The following is a 20865-nucleotide window of genomic DNA, read 5'->3' on the forward strand; positions in this document are numbered from 1 at the left end:
AACCATTAGGGTATGTATATGTTTCCTTTCCGATTTATGTTAATTGTCCAACTTATGTGCATTATAATCTGTGAATCATTTAAAACTGTTTGCTGCAAATTACATCTGTTTTACCGAAAGATATTTTTCTGTGATTAACTGCTCCATTACTGCGCGTACTTTCGCTAATTTGTGATCCGGACGAAACATCACAAGGTTAGACACAAACTATACCAACATTGTTGGAGAAAAGATAGATGGATCAGATCCTTGTTTTTCAACTGTATGTACGTTTACGTTCGCAAAATTTGCCTAAATGCGCCGGACATCCTTGCTGTTACGTGTTCTGTTTGCGAAATCACAGCGCACATGCGACCAGTTTGTCGACTGTTGTGACATTCACTTCAACTGTAATTCATAACACGTTGCTTCGAACCTGCAATGACACACAAATATTTTCGTCTGGTCGTGTTTGAACTTTTTTCATGTTGCATTATATCGCGTCGGTTGCGCTTGAAGCAACGGAACACCAAAGTTTCACTTGCTCCACAGCAAGAAGGCTGAAAAAAAAACTCTAAAGCAACAGCTTGCATTGTTTTCGGAAGTAAGCGATAAAAAGTTCGTGACGGGGTTGATTCAGAGGAAGTCATTAACATCACTGACAACTTGGGGCCACTGTGGTTGCGGGCACTGTTTGGACGTTACAAACATATTTTAGTGTATGCTTCGGCTGGCGTCGTTTTGTTAACGTTAATAATTTGTAGATTACTTTTAATTACTTGTGGTCCATGAACAAAACCATTCGGAAAAAGAATTACAGCAAATTTCATCACTTTGGTTTGATAAAACAAACACTACACAAACTTACCAAACAAAAAAGCCGAGGAACTGAAGATCAGTTAAACTCAATGATGATATTTTTCTTACCACACTCGAATTCGAAGTCAGGTTTTCACTGGCATCGTTCGGTAGCTGAATGTTTCTTCTGGCGAGTCAAGTTGGCCGCACAACACGTTCGACAGAGGGCGCACTGGGGCAAAGAATGAATGCTTGTCTCGAGTCAAGTAAATTGATATCGATTGCTGCTTTGAGGAAAGGGTAGTTTGCCACTTTAGGTCGAGCGAGAGAAAGTTGTGCACATGTATTTGATGGACAAGCAACTTCGGTGGAGGTCGATCTAAGCAACCATAAGAGCTTAAAAAACAACAGCGTAGGTAAATTATGCACTTCCACAATGTGTTGCGTAAAGGATATTGTGGCACTTACTGGTGTGCAGGTTTGGAACACAAATGAAAACAAAATCAAACCGAAACAAAGTTTAGTCGGTTTAACTCATAAAGGTTGTTTAGAAGCACAGTTTATTGATGTTATTTCTAAGTATGGTCATCAGGAATTCAGTTAAATCCTGTGACATATAATCAGACTGCGAAAAGAAGGTTTCGAAAAGGTCATGGAGCGTATCGAATTTTTTCTTGGTGCGTGGACCACAGCCTGTTCTGCAAGCATGCGACTGAAAAGCTCACTGCGCGCACGTTTTAAGATGTCTGTCGTTAAGACCTGGCAGCAGCTGATCAGTGTGCCAACTAGGAAACAGCAGCTGAAGTGTTTGAGTGGCGAATCATGACTCAGTATAGCGCAATGGTTGCATGTTTTCACTGCACTCCAGATAAACGTAATGCCGTCAGCATATACTTGTTTGGTTAAAAGATAACAGGGAGTAGCTGCTAGACAGCAGAAATGCGCTGTGCCAGCAACCACTGAGACCGTTTCGCTGGCGCAATCTACATGAGACGGCATGGTTAAATCCGCAAGGGAAAAGGCCTCAGGCGAAAAACCTAACTTATTGAGAGCAATTTTGTTGAGAACTCGCCATAAAGCGCACTCACCAGGCGCTGCGCATGACTAGCTTTGTAAAAATGTTTTGTTACGGTAAAATGGGATTGAATTCGTGACATCGTTGACTTTGTTAGCATAAAAAATGTATACTGTGGTGTTGCAAACGTCAAGGATTCACAGCAGTTGTTACTGCCCAAGTGCAAAATTCACACCCATGTAGTAATTATCTAGTTCTCTGTCCGACTTGTAAACACCAACGCAAATAAGAATGACAGACAGCAACTTTCTTACCTCCAGGCCAAATGTGAAATTCGGCATTTTTTCTTTGTGGCCAAGCTAACCTTTAAGATTTCAAACGCACGATGACGTAAATCGATGTGTACAACGTAATTATCGGTGGGATTTTTCATGACGGTAATAACCGATTCGTTTTTGGACAAACATCAATAGATCTTACAAAGCATGCTTGTGTATCATTTTGACTTGTCCATTACAGTAGTACTTTAAAGATTCTTTCATCCACGACATGAGCGTTAAATATTAACATTGCGTCACCGTTTCTTTCAAGTTACATCCGGACGTTTGAGTCTTGCGCCGTGGCTATATTTGTAGTGGTTCAGTGTATATTGATAATGTGTTTGAATTCCGGTTTGGAACGTATTTCTTGTGCCCTCGACATACGACGCATTTCTTTAAAACCCCCTGTAGTACGAACACCTCTAATAACCCGCTGCGTTTCGAAACTTTGGTCAGTGTTGTAACGCGTTTACTTGACTAAATACTCGAAAAATGTGCACAAGGACTAATAAAAGTGCGCTAACGCAGTTTGCGAAAAATTTTTGTCAGGGTATTCATGTTTTCTGGTGAAGTAAAGGCCTCACAACGATAGTCATGATCAGTCCTCACACAGTAAATAATAATGACCTAATTCTGGATGTATGAACCTAACATTACACAAGACCTTCCACTTGGGAATAAACCAGCCACTGCTGAACAGTGCATGCTCGCGACAGAACTCTTTTTACTAAGTATTTCAGACACACCGGTTACGGACGTTGCCAGCAACCAGCCACCAAACACGCAAATTCACTTCCCAGTTTACATCAGATGATGGCCAGACCTGTTAAGTGAAGTCTATGCGTCTGTCAAACAGCGAGTAGTCTCTGCGTGATATGATGCGAAAGTCGATGGTTTCGACCCGTCATGCTATTTATATTGATTCATGTTTTTTTGTGTCTTGGGTAAAGTGGCTGATGCCAAAACTATGAACGAAAAGAATGTCAGATTTTGTATTGACAGTGCGCCAAAAATTTCCTTCGGCACTTTCCACAAAATTGCATCATGTACATTTGCTTGTTGCACAGGGTGTAAACGTTTAATACCAGTAGGACGATACAAACACTCAACAATGAAGACATGAGGAATTTTAGACGGTCCGTGAGCCTGCTGGTTGTCCTGTGTATTGCTAACTACACGGTTCTCCTTGTATATTGGCAGATAAGGGAAACGCAACCTCACAATACTCATTCCCGGTAAGTTCTGCATTGATATAATGATAATAACGTTGATATGTTATTGTATTCTTAGTTCAAATACACCGACCTAGGTGATAAGTTTTTTTTGCTTCAAAGCAAAATAGTACCAAGGTCTGTACACTTTGGCTTGTGTTTTCGAACAGCAATGTGTTGTTTCACGTCGTCAAACCGTTATGTTCTTTCGGTTGAATAAGCAATTTTACTGTTCGTTGTTTGCTCAGTGCGTTGTGACATTCAGCTTGGCTGGCACAAACCCTGACATTCTTAATTGGAACAAAAATTTGAAAAAAGGCATTGGAACCGGCCTAATTGATAGCTCCTCGAGTAACCATTTTGGAGCGTTGTAATCCAACATAGGTCTAATAATAAACGGTCACTGTGCGAATGCTGGCTTGTCCATAAATAAATAATGACAAGGCCATCCGGTACCTTCAGATTATACCCGGACTGACAAGCTTAAAGGTATCGAAACTGGTCGCTGGTTTGATGCAATTAACGACCATGGTATTTCAGGGTTGTAGTGTTTTAGTTAATTAACAGTAATGTTTAACGTAATTTATTCGTTCATTTGTTCTTTGTTATGACATTTTGTCCAAAATTACAACCCAGAGCAAAGTAAGCAAACACTTTCGGGAATCGGTTTTGTGGCTTCTATCAGTAATGAAAGGCATGAATGAATGCGGCATAATCCAACCCCGGGCTATCATGGCGCCAAAAGCACACAAAGGCGACAGGAAAAATCGGGATTGCACTTTTCCTGTCACGATATATATTTCGGATACGTGCAGCTTATAGCCAGCTTGGCCATGTGTCAGCTTTTGGACTCAGTCTGCGACCTACGTTGGAGTGCGTAACATTCCCATTACTTTAAATAGAAAAAGCTAATATACTGTACATTTTCTGGCGGACGTTTTCAGCATGTGCTCATTGTCAGTGCTATAACTAAGTCGTCGTTAAATTGACTGCAACAGCAGACATGCGTTTGTAGAGACCAACAAAACAAAAGTAAACACAGAAACATCACGTAACAACCTTCACATTACCATTTAACATACCCATTCGGGCTTTTGTACTGTTAAGTACATCAACACACTAGTGTGCAATAAAGGTCTATCTTTAATATGTTTCACAGCTTTGTGGACGGCTCCAACCACACACATTCCATAAATCAAACGCACAGTTCCAACACGTCCGCACTGAAGCCTGAAACGGGAAGTGAAAAGTTGGGCGAGAAAGTCGCCTCAGATGGAGATGTTTTCAAGCACAACCTGACCACGCCGAGGAAAGAAGCGAGGTTTCTCATCGAACCTAATGTCTCGATCGGGGATCTTCTAATATCTGACTATGACCTCAGGTGTCGCAACTTCCAGCCAGGGAAGGTTTTTGGTGAGTGGTTTTGCGTTGCTTGTAGCGATTTAAAACCGGTTTGCAAAAAACCGACACCGTGGTACACTAACTGCCACCAACTCTTTGCGTACAATCTTTCTAAACCTAAACCTGGGTAAGTTAATCACGGAGCCCGAAAATTTGACATTGGGCCTTGCCGGTAGGTACATGTGTATGCCAAACACAACCGCTTTACATATTTATCACAAAGTAAATTCTTAAAGGTGAAAGTGATTTCTAGGGCTGACCTATGAACGCATAATCACTTTTGAGTCAATTTGGATTATTTCAACAAATCACATTCGACAAAACGTTTAGAGGAAAAATCGCGCAACCGTGACCACAAGTGCGATCTGCATATTTTAAAAAGTCGAGCATTGGATTTAGGAAGAAGGGTAATAAAACCAATAATGTTAGATTCGCCTCTAGTGACTCCCGCAATATTAATATCTTCGGCGACGTTCTACAATGTAACAACAGCACGTAAGGTTGACAGCTTCACAGCGAATGCGCAACTGGTAATGAGATTGTAGTGCTTTTAAGTCTGAAGGACACCCGATCACCAGTCTTGTTTGCACACGCGCATATTTGCCGGAGAGAGACAAAACGACCTCTAAAATAAATAGATCGCTTGGTACTGAGTACACTCTGCAGTCAATCTGGTTTCACTTGTGATTTTTGCGTCAAATGTATGCGGCACTTTCCATGCTAGTGCTTTTTCACCTTTTTGAGCCCAGTTTGTAGGCAATTCGACACATAGAATTTACTAACTTACAGTTGTTGCAAGATTGCCTTTGCATGTAGTGGGTTATGATTTTGTGTGTTCAACGCAAAACTTAATTACAAGAAGAATGCATTGACGCAGTCCTTGCCAGAAGGTTATGCTTCCCTTCATTCACTGCCAAAACCTTGTCCAACTGGCGACTTAGGTTCCAAAATATATCTTACAGACCGTATTCAATACAGGCATTGACAAGTGTTGTTAGTCTGACCGCAATCAATTACATCCATCGATTATGTCAAGTCGGCTCCTAACTTAAGCCTTTAAATAGGTTTGTGGCCATTTACATGTAGCACTGGTGGTTGTATTTTTGACACTGTAATGGAAATACCCTTGTGTTTCACGTGCATTCTAAAGGTTGTTCCATATGCTCCGTTCTAAATCGGAAGCGTATACCACTGTATCTCCCACGCTGTGCGTTTCCGACCATTTAAACATAAATTAGCTAGCATTTACCTATAATACATTGATGCAAAACAAATTTTCGCGTCGTCTGAATCTACCGGGGGTTTTGCATTGTCGGAATTTTATTGGAAGGCAGCTTAAGTCAACCTCATTGCGTCATAAAATATTTTACAGTGTATTTATCGACGGCTTTTAAATGCAAACCTTTCATGTTGTTCCTGATGTAGATATAGCCAGTTGAACACAAAATGAACATTCATTTCGTCGTGTAGGACGGCAATTACACAAGTTGTTTGATATATTTAAATTGACAGACCATATTTAAACTACAGGACTGTTTAGTTGGGGATAAAGTATTAGAAATCGATGGCGTCAGCTCTATCGGCCAATATGTTCCACATAGAGACAAATATTAATGCATTTTGTTTGAAGGTCTGTGCGTGGGCATGTGCGTCATTTATGATGCGTTTGTCCTGTGTGCCCACCACATTCACCACGTAACAGGAATAAAACTGCAACGTGTCTCTTTTTCAGTCGCCTTTTTTAAAATGCCAATTAACTTTTGGACCACGCAGCAAGCTTACGGCGGAATATGAATAATTAACTAAAGGTCCAGCCTTTATGATGTTTATTGGTCTCTGTGGTTAAGGCACCTCAAGCCAACACAAACACGGGGATATTGCTCACGCGCGCATATCTACTAGGAATTGCTACGTCAAATGATGCATGTCCTGCACATCATCACATCCTTACCATAGCAGCAAAGACCGGGTCCGTGCCACTGCTTTGCGAAATCTTTGTTTGTTGAGTCACCTCCAACGTGCACTCACCTAATGACTGATAAAGAAAATAAACAAAGACTCCACCGGCGTAAAGTCACCTACTCCAGCTCAATGGTAGAGTTTAAAACATTATGGGGTGATGCGGCGCGGCGCCTTTGTTTTATGGCATCGAACCTAAGTAATAGTTGCACTGCAACACGTGTTGTAAAGTGGTGTCTTTCAGCAACGGCATTTTTGCAAGAAAGGTTGCGTGTGAAAAGAAATGATTACCTTTTCAATGTATTATTTGTCCTGGGCGTTGTGACGTGACTGCTTTCTCCGCAATGTTGTTTTAATAAGCATTTGGCGTGCATATGGCTCCTGGGTTTCATAAACACGTTGACAAAAATCCCACTTTACGACTGATCGAAGTACTGAAGATTTTGCGAGTAGATGATGATGCAAAACCACACATAAATGTTTATCTTCATGGTATAATTATTCCGGAAAAAAACAAAAAGTTCCGAAAAACTTTCGAATTATGCAAATAGTTCTTGGCTACATGTCAAGTTTCAGGTCGACTTTTCCATCGCCAGGTGCTGGATATCCTGCTTAACAAAGCTTAAATGTCGACAAATATTTTCCTATAATAACTAATTACCTAACATAGAGAATCAACAAAGCGCGTTCATGTAAATATTGATTTGTATGTTGTTTTTTGCAACAGACCGTGACCGAGATAACATGATCGATTGGTCTTGCTGATTTGCTCAGTTTAGGAAGGTGTTAATTCTTCCGCACCAATAGTAAGGTAACATGTTTTAGAAAAATCGGTCCTTGTACTCAACGTGGAAGGGTAATGTTTGGCGTAACGGTAATGATTGACGAAGAACTACTTAGATTTTGAATTCCGAACGAGGTACTGTTTGCACTACAAGCATTCTGGTAACTATACGCCCTGTTATGCAAAAGTAATGGAGAGGCTAAATTTACAACACATTTAACGATTGGGAGCGGTTTTTAAACCTTGGGAATCTGGCTGCACCTCAGGCCCGAATCAAATGCTTTCCACTGACACCTTTCAAGTTTATATGATTCTTATTTATTTATACATATTTTTTCCTAAATGAGCTTGCTGTCTCGGTGAAGCTATAATACAGGGCGAAAGAGTCATATATGAATCCGAAGCCATGGGGTTTTGACCTCAGGGTCAAAAATAGGGTCAAAACTTCCGAAATTGGTAGCAGGAAGTTTTAAACCCAATCCCAAACGAATGAACTTGTTTTTTTTTTTTTCAATTCAAATCGCTTGTTTTCTCTACGAGGTTAGATTTTGATATGTTGCAAGTTTAAAGCCTTTGCGTGGAAGTTACTGTTTGTAAAAACATACTGTTTTATGTACCGTTTGGAATGTTTTTGGTCACTTACCCTAATTTAACCTTAGAAACGCGGTGGAATCTGGTGATTTTCGTCAAATCCAAGGCCACCAACTTCGATCGACGACGAGCAATCCGAACAACTTGGGGTAAATACCAAGTTATTGAAGGTGTGAGGATTGAAAAGGTTTTCGTGATGGGAAAAGTCGACAGCGAAGAAGTGCAAGCGAACATCCACAAGGAGAACGCGTCGAATGGAGACATTTTGCAATATGATGGACCAGATGACTACAGGTGCGATTTCCTTATTACAATGTAAAGACACACAATTACAACATTGACCAGAAACAACTGCCTTTAATGTGACTTGTGAGCTTTTTTTTATTCGAGAGCTGCAGACAGGGTATGTTACACGCACTGTTTCGCCCTGTAAGGTCTTATCAGTGCAGCAGTTGACAGTGGCACTGTGGTAGCTTTTACACTAGCGGGCACAATAATTACCACTTTGTGGTACCTGTCGTTTTTTGTATTCGTTTGCTCTTTTTTATAAACCATCGCCACACGAACATTTAACATTGAATTTTTATTCAGTCTGTAAATTTTCACTTGAAACACATTGGAAGCCCGACATAGTGCAGAAGAAAACTGGTTTTAATCTGTGTCGTCACATTATTTCCACTTGCGCAGAGAGCAAATACTGGGGCGGGGATAGGTTGACGCGACTGTATATTACATAGTCGTTCTTAAAACGGTACAAACTGTAAGTAGCTGCAGACCGCTTGTGTGGTTACTTTGTTTTATGAAACCTCTGCCATTTAAAACACATGGAGTCTGGTATTGACTTGGTATTAAGTGACCTGATGTGTAGTCAATAGGCCACGAACCCGTACCTTAGACCCACAACGCTTGACCCAATTAACAATAAATGCCCCATGGTATTGTCTGTGTCAAAGCTCCCACTTAAACAGCGTTGCAGAGAGATGCAACTTGCACATTCTTCAAAATCTTTATTTATTGGTGTTCTATTTATCTGTTAGACCTTGAAGGCCAGTACGTTAATTTTCTACCTGCGTTAAACCGGTCCGTATAGTGCAAAATGGGTTTGGCAACTTCGCACTATTCTGTATTGCTCATTGTATCGCCTCTTGATCTTCAGATGTGATTTTTATGGTTCCTATAATTCTAGTTGCAAATTATGCATATCGGATAAACTAGAACATTTCCGAGAGGCTTCTTGGTTGTTTTATGTTAAATGATTCATCGCAACACATGTTTGGTTGATTTCAGTCATATATTTTTCATGATTACTTGGTGGACTTGTCGATTTAGGTTACTCGCAGTCATATGTGTGGTATATTTCCACAAAATATGTGCATGGTACTGTTTAAAAATCCAATAATCAAATACCAAATAACAAATTTCTGCACATTTCTGTCAGGAATTTTGTTGTCAAAATATTAAGTAAAGAATAGGGAGTCAGATGTTGTCGCGTATTGAGTGAAACCAGCCCATCACATAAACAGTTGACTGATGAAGTCCAGATGAAGATTTCGAAGTCACTCGAGAACGTGTGTTGTTTATCAAACAAGCGAATTTCACCGGGGCCCCACAATTGTCTGAATTTTCCTGTATGTGCCATCAAGCAAATAAACAGGGTTAAACATGTTCAGACATACATAATGTATATTTAAATTACTGTGAACCGTAGAGACCTGTTGCATTGCTCTATTACACTTTCTTACAATAATTCGCAATCTTTTTACAACAAAAACATTAATCTACTTCAATGAATAATTTTGGGCGTATCGGTAAATGAATTTTACTTTTCATGTTAAACAATGAAACAAAACCTTTATTTTTATATGTATTTATGGGTTTATTTTTATTCAGCAAATCAAAACATCCCACATTTATGACACATAAGTCTTTAGTCAAACATACAAGGCTACTGACACCCGTGGAAAGTTTACCAGAGGTTGCACTGTTCGCACGACAGCGGGTTGCGTCACACAGTGCTTAAATATAGCGCTTGCATCATGTCCAGGATACATTTAAGTGGCATTCTGGCCAGCCTGAAATTCAAAAATGTATGAGATGTGTGACATCACGCACTGGCGGTTGGTTCTTAGCGCGTATCATTTCAAATATTCTAATGCCTTGCGAGGTGCATGGTGCGCATGAATAATTAACTGAGCCGCGGTTTTTGTTTGAAAAGGCAACATGACAAAGCTTTTCGGCCCTGATGCATTTGCGACTCCATATCGTCAGGAAAGATTTTTACTGTGTATTTTTATTTGTGTTGCAATTTATTGCACCTAATGCATTTACAGAAAAGCAAAGCAGTTTTTAATCGTCCCGAAACAAACGGCAGAGTAACTTAATTTCTTTTGCCATTTTGTTGCCTGTTTTCGGATTTAAGCAGTTGAATTTTGTTGTAGCTCCACACAAATGTGCCTCAAACATACACATGCGGAACATTCTTACGTGAAAAAGGTAGTAAGCCCAAAAATGTTTATTGCAGATCAATATTTTTGCCATCGAAAGGAATTGTAATATTGCAGTGCGATAGGTCAATGCGGTTCACTAGACGTAATTTAAAATTTACCTGTCTGAATTTCCAACCTGTTTATTTGCTTGGCACATACAAGGAAATCTACACAACTGTAATAAGCCTGATACTGAGCACACCTTTGAAAAGTGGCTTCTGGGTTGCATGTCATGTGTTTATTTACATTTGTGACAAACAATCTATGCGCAGAAATATGCCGATGAAGATCTCCAGCGCCATGCAGTGGGCGTCATACAACCTACCTTCCGAGTACATTTATGCGTCGACGGACGATGATTTCCTGATCAACTTCGCCTCCGCTTTGAGTTTGATCAACGCCAAAATAAACAGACGCGATGAAAACACGGCCAACTTCACAGAAACATTAAGGTCGCTTCCCATATTCTGCCTTTACTACAAAGGCGAGAAGTCGACGCCCGAGAGAAACAAGGACAACAAGTATTTTATATCGGTACGGGAATATTCCAAGTCGGTTTACCCCCATTACTGCGGTGGGGGTTTCTACACAGTCGCCGTTTCAATGCTGCGGGAGCTTTTCAACCTTTCGCGAGTAACTGCGATTTTGCCCATGGACGATGTTTGGGTAACCGGCATTCTTCGTCAAAAGCTCGGGCGCGGTGACGACAACATTGACGTCATCGAACCACCGAGGCCGATTCCTAAAGACAAGATCATTTGGAAACATTTGTGGGGAGACTACGGGAAAAAAGAGAAAAATATTCCTAAAATGCTCTTTGAAGCGTGGCGAGCTTGGGAGCCAGATGTCGCTAGAGAGCCGTTTTGCATCAGGGACAGTCCCATATCTAAAACTGTGACGACACAAAGTAACTCAAAAACCAACAGATGACTTCCGCTTGGACGTACTGAATAATTTGCTTTAGAATCGTACTTGATAAAAATAGGATATATAAAGTTCAAACAGACTCTATTATCCGATAAAGGGACACTATTGTTTGGTGATGGTATGTTGTTACACCTGCTCTTTTTGGTCTATAGCGTTTGTAGTGCTTGGCATGCGCTTTGTAGTGACACGTCGTTGATTACGTGCTGGTGCTTGACCTTCAAACAGTTTCTTTCATCCTGTGAATTAAATACATTAACCCTGTTTAAAAGCTATAAAAACATTTTTGACTCTCTTGTTAAAACAAATTAGGTTAACCTTAGTATCAAACTAACATTAAACTTTATTGTGCTTCAAACTTACCATTAACTGTCTATGCAATGTATATGCTGCTATTTAAAATAACATCGCTTCGTGTACGTGTATTCTTGTGCGTCTAGGATATGTATTATGTTCCATAATAGGTTTGTTATCATTACCTGTCTGTGGACTGTATACCGAAACCATACAAAACGTATTGTGAATTAAATATTTTTATGTAACCCTTGTTTTGCAAATGACGATGTTATTCCAATGCGGATTTAAACCAGTTTTCGTGTTTTTGTTTCCTTCGCAAAGCTGCCGCTGCAATCAAAATCATGGAAAAATTGCATAAATTGTTCTTTAAACTTTCAAACCAATTGTGAAATCGATTAGAGCTGCTGTAAATGCAACCGCACATGTGAACTTGCACATTATATTCCACCTATCCTTCAAAAGCATTTCAATGTTTACAACAAACAATATTGCCTGAAAGCTGCTGCAAATAAGCATTTGCAGTCGCTTCGTTCGTATCTATATTGTTTGTCTTAAACATATACAAAGCCGGGAGTTTCGCTCCTACGTTATTCAATGCTCCTACACCACTGCAATGTATTTTGAAAATAATTACTGTTTACCATTCTTCAAAAGTTAGACTTCTTTCGCTTATTATTATTTTTTGCTGCAAAATTAAAGTAAATCGGTCTGTAGAGTGTATACTGGCAAACTGTGCGTACATGCCAGGATTTTGCAGTGTGACTCCGGTAAAGCATACAATTACGATTTTATTACTTGTATCCACTGTTATGTGAACGTACTTCTGATTTTTGGTACACTTTCATTTTGAGTTTAACTAAATCAGGAAGAAAAAGCAGGTGACTAATAAGAATTTCCTGTTTGAATAAACCTGGTACTCCTTAGATCCGATCATTGCACTATAACGGTTTCAAATTGCTCAAATTTATTCGTTCCGCAGTCAGTTTTTGTTCCAGTGCTCCTTTCTATGTTTTTACCGTTTTTATAACGTTTGGAAGGCTGGAAAATAAACATCCACGTTTGGAAACGATTTTCTGTATTTGCAAGATTCAAGATCGATAAACTTTTCTGAAACGTGTCGTCAGTAACTTTTACAATACAGACTGTAAAAGTAGCCATGAAGCCCATGAATTAATTGCAGTGGAATGCGGGCAACTAAACGTATGTCCTTAAACCACACGGAGATGTGTCATCACCATCAAAAAAGTTTGAAAATTGCTCTATGAGCGCTGAATATTTTGCTCCATCCAGTATAATCTTTCCTATTCAAACCACGAAGCTGAGTGCAGACTTCCACTAAAGAGTAAACAAAAATTTCCGGTTAATGATTCCGGTTCGTGAGGCCCGGGTTTTCGACTCGACAATTTTCCATGCTTTATGTAAGGAAACTGTCATTTAACAACAAACCGCTGCTATTTAAAAGGAATACTGGAAACAATTAGCTTGACATTGCACGACTTTTGCAAACAGTAACCGTTGTAAGGCATAGTCGAAAGAATGGACATGAAAGACACTAGTACGACCAAAGTTGTGATTTGCTTTTTGTTGCTGACATTGGCAAAAACGGCAAGTGGTGGCAACAAAGGATGCACATCTTATACAATCAACCATATGTATGGCTCTGATGGTCCAACAACCATGCACAATATGTCTGTTGAGGCTTCTACTCGACCTGTAAAAGGTGACACTGGCAGACCAGGCAAAGCTGGACCAGTTGGGCCCCCAGGACCACCAGGATCGCCAGGATCACCAGGAGTTGGAATCAAGGTGAGCTGTTCATTTATGTTAGATTGTGTATGGGAAGATACTATTCTAATCCATACGGTTATCTTAGTCACCACTTAAAGTCAAATGGTTTTGTCATTGCCTTACTGAATGCCAAACGTGTTCAGTGAGACATCAAATGAAATACATATTAGGCAGCATGATAAATCGATTTAGTGATAAATTTGTTTTTTGCTTTGTGGAATAATTTTGTTTCTTTGTTTCGCATGCAGGGTGAAATGGGACCACGTGGCATTGACTTCGATGCAAATGAATTGAATAAATTACTAAAACAAGTAGAAACATTAACTCAGTTCACAGGTGTGTATCAAACTAATGTTATTCGAAAATTATTTTGATACCAAACATAACACTTCATGCGAACGTATTCTCAGTCCATACTTTAACCTCATCAACCAAAAAGAAAAACTTTGAAGTCCAAAAATATGAATTTGAAGTCAAAAAATTTCCAACTGCCAAACATGTTTTCCAGTTGGAAAAACCAAGTGGACAAAAACGTACACGGGTTGTAACTGTTACTTCAACCGGAGTCGAACCGACTGCGCATGCTGTAACACTGACAACATAACTGGATGTCAGTGCTACGAACAGCAGCGTCACAAATGTGTGACTTGTGGAAGGACTGACCTTTGTTCGCTAGGTAGGCAGTAAAACATCGATACTTCAAGTGGAATCTATGACATCTTTTATGTTACAGATTTCCCCAGAACATGCGATGACATCAGTCCACTACGTTCTGGAACCTATCTCATCTCACCGAAACCCAACCTTGTGCAGCCGTTTTATGTTTACTGCGACTTCAGTCCTGGTGAAGGTAAACCCATGTTAATTGTACTTGATTTGGTACATGCAAAAAATTTCTAATTCCCCACAGTGTAAACTGTATATCCTACTCTGTGGTTTGATCAGGTTCACAAAATTAGTATGCTGGAATGCTGATTTAATTTTTTGATATACAGCCACGATACTTTATCAATTCTACTGTTTTGTAGAAAATACAACAGTTACGTTAGAACTTTCAACCAACCACATGGACTGCAGTTTGACTGATCTACGTAATGCATGGCCTATTATCTCATAATACTTAAATATGATACTCACAACCCTATTAGTCAGGAACTTATAATTCTATGCTTGCCCTAATTTCACAGTAACTTGCAGTCAGGACAAATTATACAACATTGTTAGCAATGTATTTTCCGATCCTATTCCAAGAAACATCCACAATATGCATTTCTGAGGTACCAAGTTCAATTGTGCATATCTTTCGTTATACTTGACATTTGGCTCAAATTTTTACATTGGTAGATTGGTCATAGATTGTAGTTTCAAACTGAATGAAGAAAAGGATACCTTCATTTTGAAAAATTTCGAGATATTTGTCATTTTTTTTGCCAAATGTTTTTATACAAATAAAAATCTAAAACGGCTGGCAGCCAAAGGGTTAAGTCTAAAAAAATGCTTATCACAAATGTGTTGCCCTACAGTATTTTCCTAGTGATATAATCACCTTATGATTCTATTTTCTTTTTCAGTCATTACGTCAGTGCGACACGATGTCATCGGCGAGGAGTTGGTTTCATGCGAACCTGCTTTATGTCACAACCGTCGGGTGAATTACAACACAAACATCAACCAGATCATCGCACTTATAACTGCTTCGAACCATTGTCGGCAGTTCATCAAGGTTGGTAGGAGTGAAGTCGTTATATATCGCAGTCACAACTTGTCGCAGCCACTTCTGTATTACTTCCACTTTAACGATATGGGCGATACTGCATTGCTGCAGAGTGATGAATTAAAGCCATGATGTGCAAAAGTGTTTCCTGTTATTTCAGCATTTGAGATATATCCTACTTCCGATGTAAGTTATACAAAAACAAAATTTCCAACACGAAGATTGCTGATGATGTCAATATTAGTTCAACCATATTCGTTTTTAGGACATGCTTGATGTTTTCATTGCTAAATAGTATGATTCACTTTCGAAGATACATAGGTTTACTGTTAGTCTTACTATCCAAAATATTTTAAAATATATCAGAAAGAAAAACTCGACATAATTACAATCATGCCTAGCTATCGTCTTCTGATATTGCACACATTTCAGTATCGGTGTGTCGGTAGCGTTCTTGTATACAACGGCAAACTACACGGTGCATGGGTGTCACGTGACAACGAAACTATGAGATATTGGGGAGGAGCAACATCACAAAGGAGAAATTACTGTGCGTGCGGCGAGACTGGTAATAAAGTAACCCTTTTCTGTTATCACCGTATAACGGAATATAATGTATGCCATCGTACCGTTCTCGTTTGTTTATAACCGGATGACCAGAAAACTGATATGTAAGTTATATGTCAGATTTAGCCCACTGCTTATAGATGGCCTATTTTAATTTAGTATTCAAGCTGAAAACAATGTATAAGCAATCGTTTTATTTAATTGCAACAGAGCCAGTAATATTTGCAGTTTACTAAAAATCGCTTACATTTGGTCGCAGCCTAACAGTAAGTTATGGTTTTCACAGCAACCAACAAAGCTCAAAAAAGAATTGTTTACTTCCCCTCATGTATCTGTAAACATTAATACGTCTTTTATGCCTGCAAAAACTTTCTGTACTTAAACAAAGTCCAACCAACATCCTCTTTTCACAGGATCATGCGACAAACCGGGCACTCTGTGCAACTGCGACAAAAACTCTGGACCTGAAACTGTTGACGAAGGATATTTAACCGACAAATCTAAGCTACCCGTGTCACGACTCATGTTTGGTGACGCTGGAGATGCTAGTGAACGTGGTTGGTACAGTCTCGGTTCGTTGGAATGCATGGGCACAGACTAAACATCCAATGCAAGTTCTGCAAAGAAACAACGATATGTTTCATGTTGTGTTACTATTCATGTAAATATTACCTATTTTTCAAATTCACCGCCATTTTAGTAGCTGAAAAACTGAGCTTGTGTATCCATTTTTAGATCAGTACTCTCCAGCGTTTAGAACAGGCTAATACGCGTTTATTTCCGATAAATTACAGTCGCGTAAGCTTAGGTCACACCTGTGTGTTCGCTCTGTGCAGTGCAATAAACAAGAAATACAAAATGTATTGTCATCACTTGATCCTTGCAAGCAACCAATCACACGCGGATATTCATACATAATCTCAGGCACAGGCAAAAAATGACGCTCGTTGAATTGCTGCTGTTTGTTGAGAAAACAACGGGCTTCAAAACAGCAGTTTGGCTTCTACAAAGAACGTAGATAGAATCATGAAACTAACTGAGAGTTCAACTTCCCGAAATGCATTCGGTCATAGATGGTTCGAAAATGTTGTAAAATCCAATACAGCATAATCTTACATGCTTTATTGCCCCTGAGGAGAAAACAAATCTTTCCACCATTCCCTTCCAGAACATTGCAAGCCCGCGTTACACGGGAGACGGTCCAAGATTTGTGACGTCAATAAACGGTTCGTGATCCCAGCGTTTCCGACTGGACAACTTTCCATTTTGGGCTTCATCGTTCAAGGCCTGTAAGACGTATGGAAAGATTGTAGATTTACCACATTTTGTAGCATTGGTTACATGCTTAATGCAAGGAAACTGTCATTTAAACAACAAACCTCTGCGATTTTACAATAAAGATTGATTCTTGTTCAGAAATACCGGAAACAATACCAATTACCTTGGCATTACTAAGGCATACTTACACGACTTTTGCAAACAGTTACCGTTGTAAGGCATAGTCGAAAGAATGGACATGAAAGACACTAGTACGACCAAAGTTGTGATATGCATTTTGTTGCTGACATTAGCAAAAACGGCAAGTGGTGGCGACAAAGGATGCACATCTTATACAATCAACCATATGTATGGCTCTGATGGTCCAACAACCATGCACAACATGTCTGTTGGGGCTTCTACTCGACCTGTTAAAGGTGACACTGGCAGACCAGGCAAAGCCGGACCAGTTGGACCTCAAGGACCACCAGGATCGCCAGGAGTTGGAATCAAGGTGAGTTTACGTTAGGTTGTGTATAGATAAAAATATTATTTTAATCCGCTATAAGCTTGACTACTTTAAGTCGTTTTATCATTATCTTACTAAATGCTAAAGGTGTTCAAAGAGACATAAATAAAATACACATAGGCCTGTAATGACGCATTTAGCATCAAACAGTCAACAAACTGAAACGAACACAATGCCACAGTGTTGCTACGCCGGACAGGACAGTTATGACCGAATTAGTCAACGTAGATGAGGAACACGTATGCATTTTTTTGTTTTAGTGAGTTCCAACTGAGGTACTTAAATGATGAAATTCCGCTATCCGCATTCAAAAGGCAGCCGGACAGCATGATAATTCTCTTTAGTGATAAATAATATTTTTGCTTTGCGGAATAATTTTGCTAATTTTTTTTCATGCAGGGTGAAATGGGACCACGTGGCATTGACTTCGATGCAAACGAATTGAATAAATTACGAAAACAAGTAGAAACACTAGCTCAGTTCACAGGTGTGTATCAAACTAATGGTATTCGAAAATTATTTTTAAAGACAATATTCTTCGATTAGTCATAGCATTTCATGTGCATGTATTTAACCTTCTCGAACAAAAAGAAAAGCGTTGAAAGTCAAAAAATTTCCAACTGCCAAACATTTTCGTATCTTTTCTAGTAGGAAAAAACAAGTGGACAAAAACGTACACAGGTTGCAACTGTTACTTCAACCGGAGTCGAACCGACTGCGCATGCTGCAGCACTGACAACATAACTGGATGTCAATGTTACGAACAGCAGCGTCACAAATGTGTGACTTGTGGACGGACTGACCTTTGTTCGCTGGGTAGGCAGTAAAAACATCGATACTTCAAGTGGAATCTACGACATCTTTTATGTTACAGATTTCCCCAGAACATGCGATGACATCAGTCCACTACGTTCTGGAACCTACCTCATCTCACCGAAACCCAACCTTGTGCAGCCGTTTTATGTTTACTGCGACTTCAGCGCTGGTGAAGGTGAACTCATTTAAGACCACAAGTGTAAACAAGTCAAGCAAATACATGAATGGTGGATGATCTTATGCTGTTAATTGCCAGAGAAGGTCTTACATGTGCCTTGGTTAAAGTTTACGCTAGAAGATACTGTTGCTAAAGTATCTTTATATTGCCTTGGAGTTGATGCCACCGCCAAGTTTCATCATGTTTTCTATTCGGCTATGTCCAAAGCTAACACGAAACTGAATACAAAGTTAATTAGAAACTTGCAGGTCTAAAAAGTAAATCTTTTAAGAGCAAAAAAGGCCATAATATAGGAGAGCTACAGGCAGGGTGCATACACGCACTGTTTCGACCTGTCATTTCAACAGCCTGCACTGATGAGACCTTACAGGTCGAAACAGTGCGTGTACACACCCTGTCTGCAGCTCTTAAATCTTTTAATTTCTTAGGTAATTATATATACAAACAAAACACTTCTGTTTCCAAGTTATTTGTTTGTGCAGCCATATGAATATTTCAAATAGTCGTTGTTAATCATGCTTTTCCTATCACAGCCATTACATCAGTGCGACACGATGTCATTGGTGAGGAGTTGGTTTCATGCGAACCTCGACTTTGTCACAAACGTAAGGTGAATTACAACACAAACATCAACCAGATCATCGCACTTATAACTGCTTCGAACCATTGTCGACAGTTCATTAAGGTTGGTAGCAGGTGAACATGGCCAATCAACTACAGTCACTTCGCAAAAATTGTCTTTTGTTTTGCCAAATTCAAAATATGCCAAGATTGTACAAAAAAATAATTAATTATCTACAGCAGTGCTTTTCAACCGGATGATAATCGACCGATAAATAATCGTTTTAGTCTAAGAATTTGTCATATGTGGTTACGCACTATCGCTTCAATAAGCAACGCTATTCCTTCCCATTCAGTCGTCGGTAGGTTTCCAATCGTCTAAATTTCGAAATGATTAATTTCGAAACGTGCGAGGGCAATTTATCGTGCCGTCTGGCTGTTAGTATTAGTCATGTACATCCTGGGGTTCAAAAACAAAAATTTATGCGTTTGGTTGCATTGTGCGGATAAAACTTTCGTGCCTCAGAAAAGTGCGGAGGTTGAAAAGCACTGATCTACAGGAAAGAATGATGCAAATGCCGATGTTTTTTGCTAAGATGCTTTGCCGATTTTATATAAACACTCCTGCTGTCAATTCTAACTCACGAAAGCTGTCCCACTTTCAAACGCAAGGAGCTGAAGACAAAATCAGTCCGTTTATATTCGCCTAAAGTAACATCTTCTAATCTTAATTCTCCCATATTTTTCAGTATCGTTGCGACGGCAGCGTTCTTTTATTCAACGGCGATCTACACGCAGCATGGGTGTCACGTGACAAAGAAACAATGCAATATTGGGGAGGGGCAACATCACAAAGGAACAATTACTGTGCGTGCGGCGAGACAGGTGAAAATGGACTAAAAGAAACTCAATTTGTAGACATTGTCTAAATTTAGTTGATATCCAAGGGCATTGAGTCGACATGATGCTGTGCGCTATTTATATACCAATGACTACTAACTTCCTTTTTTAAAAAATCTTGTAGGATTTTAATATTGGACGTTTTTTAGTTTCATCCGATCATCCGATTTTATTTTACCAACACTCTAGTGCGTTCTGAGTAAACAAATTTTTCACAGCAACTAACCATTCATAAGAAGACAATTTTTACTTTGTTTTCCAATCAATTAATACGTCTGTATACCGACCCCTGTATTTGACTTGCGAGAACTTTCTGTACCTACATCCTCTTTTTACAGGATCATGCGACATACCGAGCACTCTGTGCAACTGCGATAAAAACTCTGGACCTGAAACTGTTGACGAAGGATATTTAACCGACAAATCTAAGCTACCCGTGTCACAACTCATGTTCGGTGACGCTGGAGATGCTAGTGAACGTGGTTGGTACAGTCTCGGTTCGTTGGAATGCATGGGCACAGCCTAAACTGTAAACAACTATGTATCATGTGGTGGCGAAGTGCACGTACATATTTTCTATTTATCCAAATCACCGAGGAATTAAGCTTGTAACCCAATTTTGAGTCCACAATCTGTAGCGTTAAAAACAGACTAATGCATATCATAAAACAATATCAGCGTGATGGGCAAGAAAGGGCTCTTTTGTTTTGCCCGTAAACCACATATCTGGGGCAGGCTACTAGGAATTGTTTTCCTCGCCTCGTCAACTTTACCCACATTTAGTAGATTC

General features: G+C 39.5%; 3 protein-coding genes across 4 annotated transcripts; all 3 read left to right on the plus strand.

Moving 5' to 3' along the window:
- The first annotated feature begins 3184 nt into the window (after nucleotides 1-3184).
- On the plus strand, nucleotides 3185-12816 carry LOC145898595 (beta-1,3-galactosyltransferase 5-like). Its single transcript, XM_082987111.1, has 4 exons — nucleotides 3185-3347; nucleotides 4483-4736; nucleotides 8127-8352; nucleotides 10817-12816. Exons 1-4 carry the CDS (start codon nucleotides 3232-3234, stop codon nucleotides 11472-11474), a joined length of 1254 nt encoding a protein of 417 aa, XP_082843237.1. The 5' UTR covers nucleotides 3185-3231; the 3' UTR covers nucleotides 11475-12816.
- Nucleotides 12817-13301: 485 nt separating this feature from the next.
- LOC145898264 (contactin-associated protein like 5-2-like) lies at nucleotides 13302-16435 on the plus strand. Its single transcript, XM_082986693.1, has 7 exons — nucleotides 13302-13571; nucleotides 13802-13889; nucleotides 14062-14229; nucleotides 14287-14403; nucleotides 15125-15276; nucleotides 15700-15835; nucleotides 16248-16435. The coding sequence occupies exons 1-7, from the start codon at nucleotides 13302-13304 to the stop codon at nucleotides 16433-16435; spliced, it is 1119 nt and encodes a 372-aa protein (XP_082842819.1).
- Nucleotides 16436-17314: 879 nt separating this feature from the next.
- Nucleotides 17315-20771, plus strand: LOC145897068 (contactin-associated protein 1-like). 2 transcript variants are annotated; one of them, XM_082985234.1, is made up of 7 exons: nucleotides 17315-17605; nucleotides 18020-18107; nucleotides 18269-18436; nucleotides 18495-18611; nucleotides 19148-19299; nucleotides 19925-20060; nucleotides 20414-20771. In XM_082985234.1, the coding sequence occupies exons 1-7, from the start codon at nucleotides 17345-17347 to the stop codon at nucleotides 20599-20601; spliced, it is 1110 nt and encodes a 369-aa protein (XP_082841360.1). In that variant the 5' UTR covers nucleotides 17315-17344; the 3' UTR covers nucleotides 20602-20771. The 2 variants fall into 2 exon arrangements, with proteins under 2 accessions (XP_082841360.1, XP_082841361.1); XM_082985235.1 differs by having other exon boundaries at nucleotides 18272-18436.
- Nucleotides 20772-20865: the final 94 nt, after the last annotated feature.

Source organism: Ascidia mentula, chromosome 4 (assembly GCF_947561715.1).
Source record: "Ascidia mentula chromosome 4, kaAscMent1.1, whole genome shotgun sequence".
Lineage (NCBI taxonomy): Eukaryota > Metazoa > Chordata > Ascidiacea > Phlebobranchia > Ascidiidae > Ascidia > Ascidia mentula.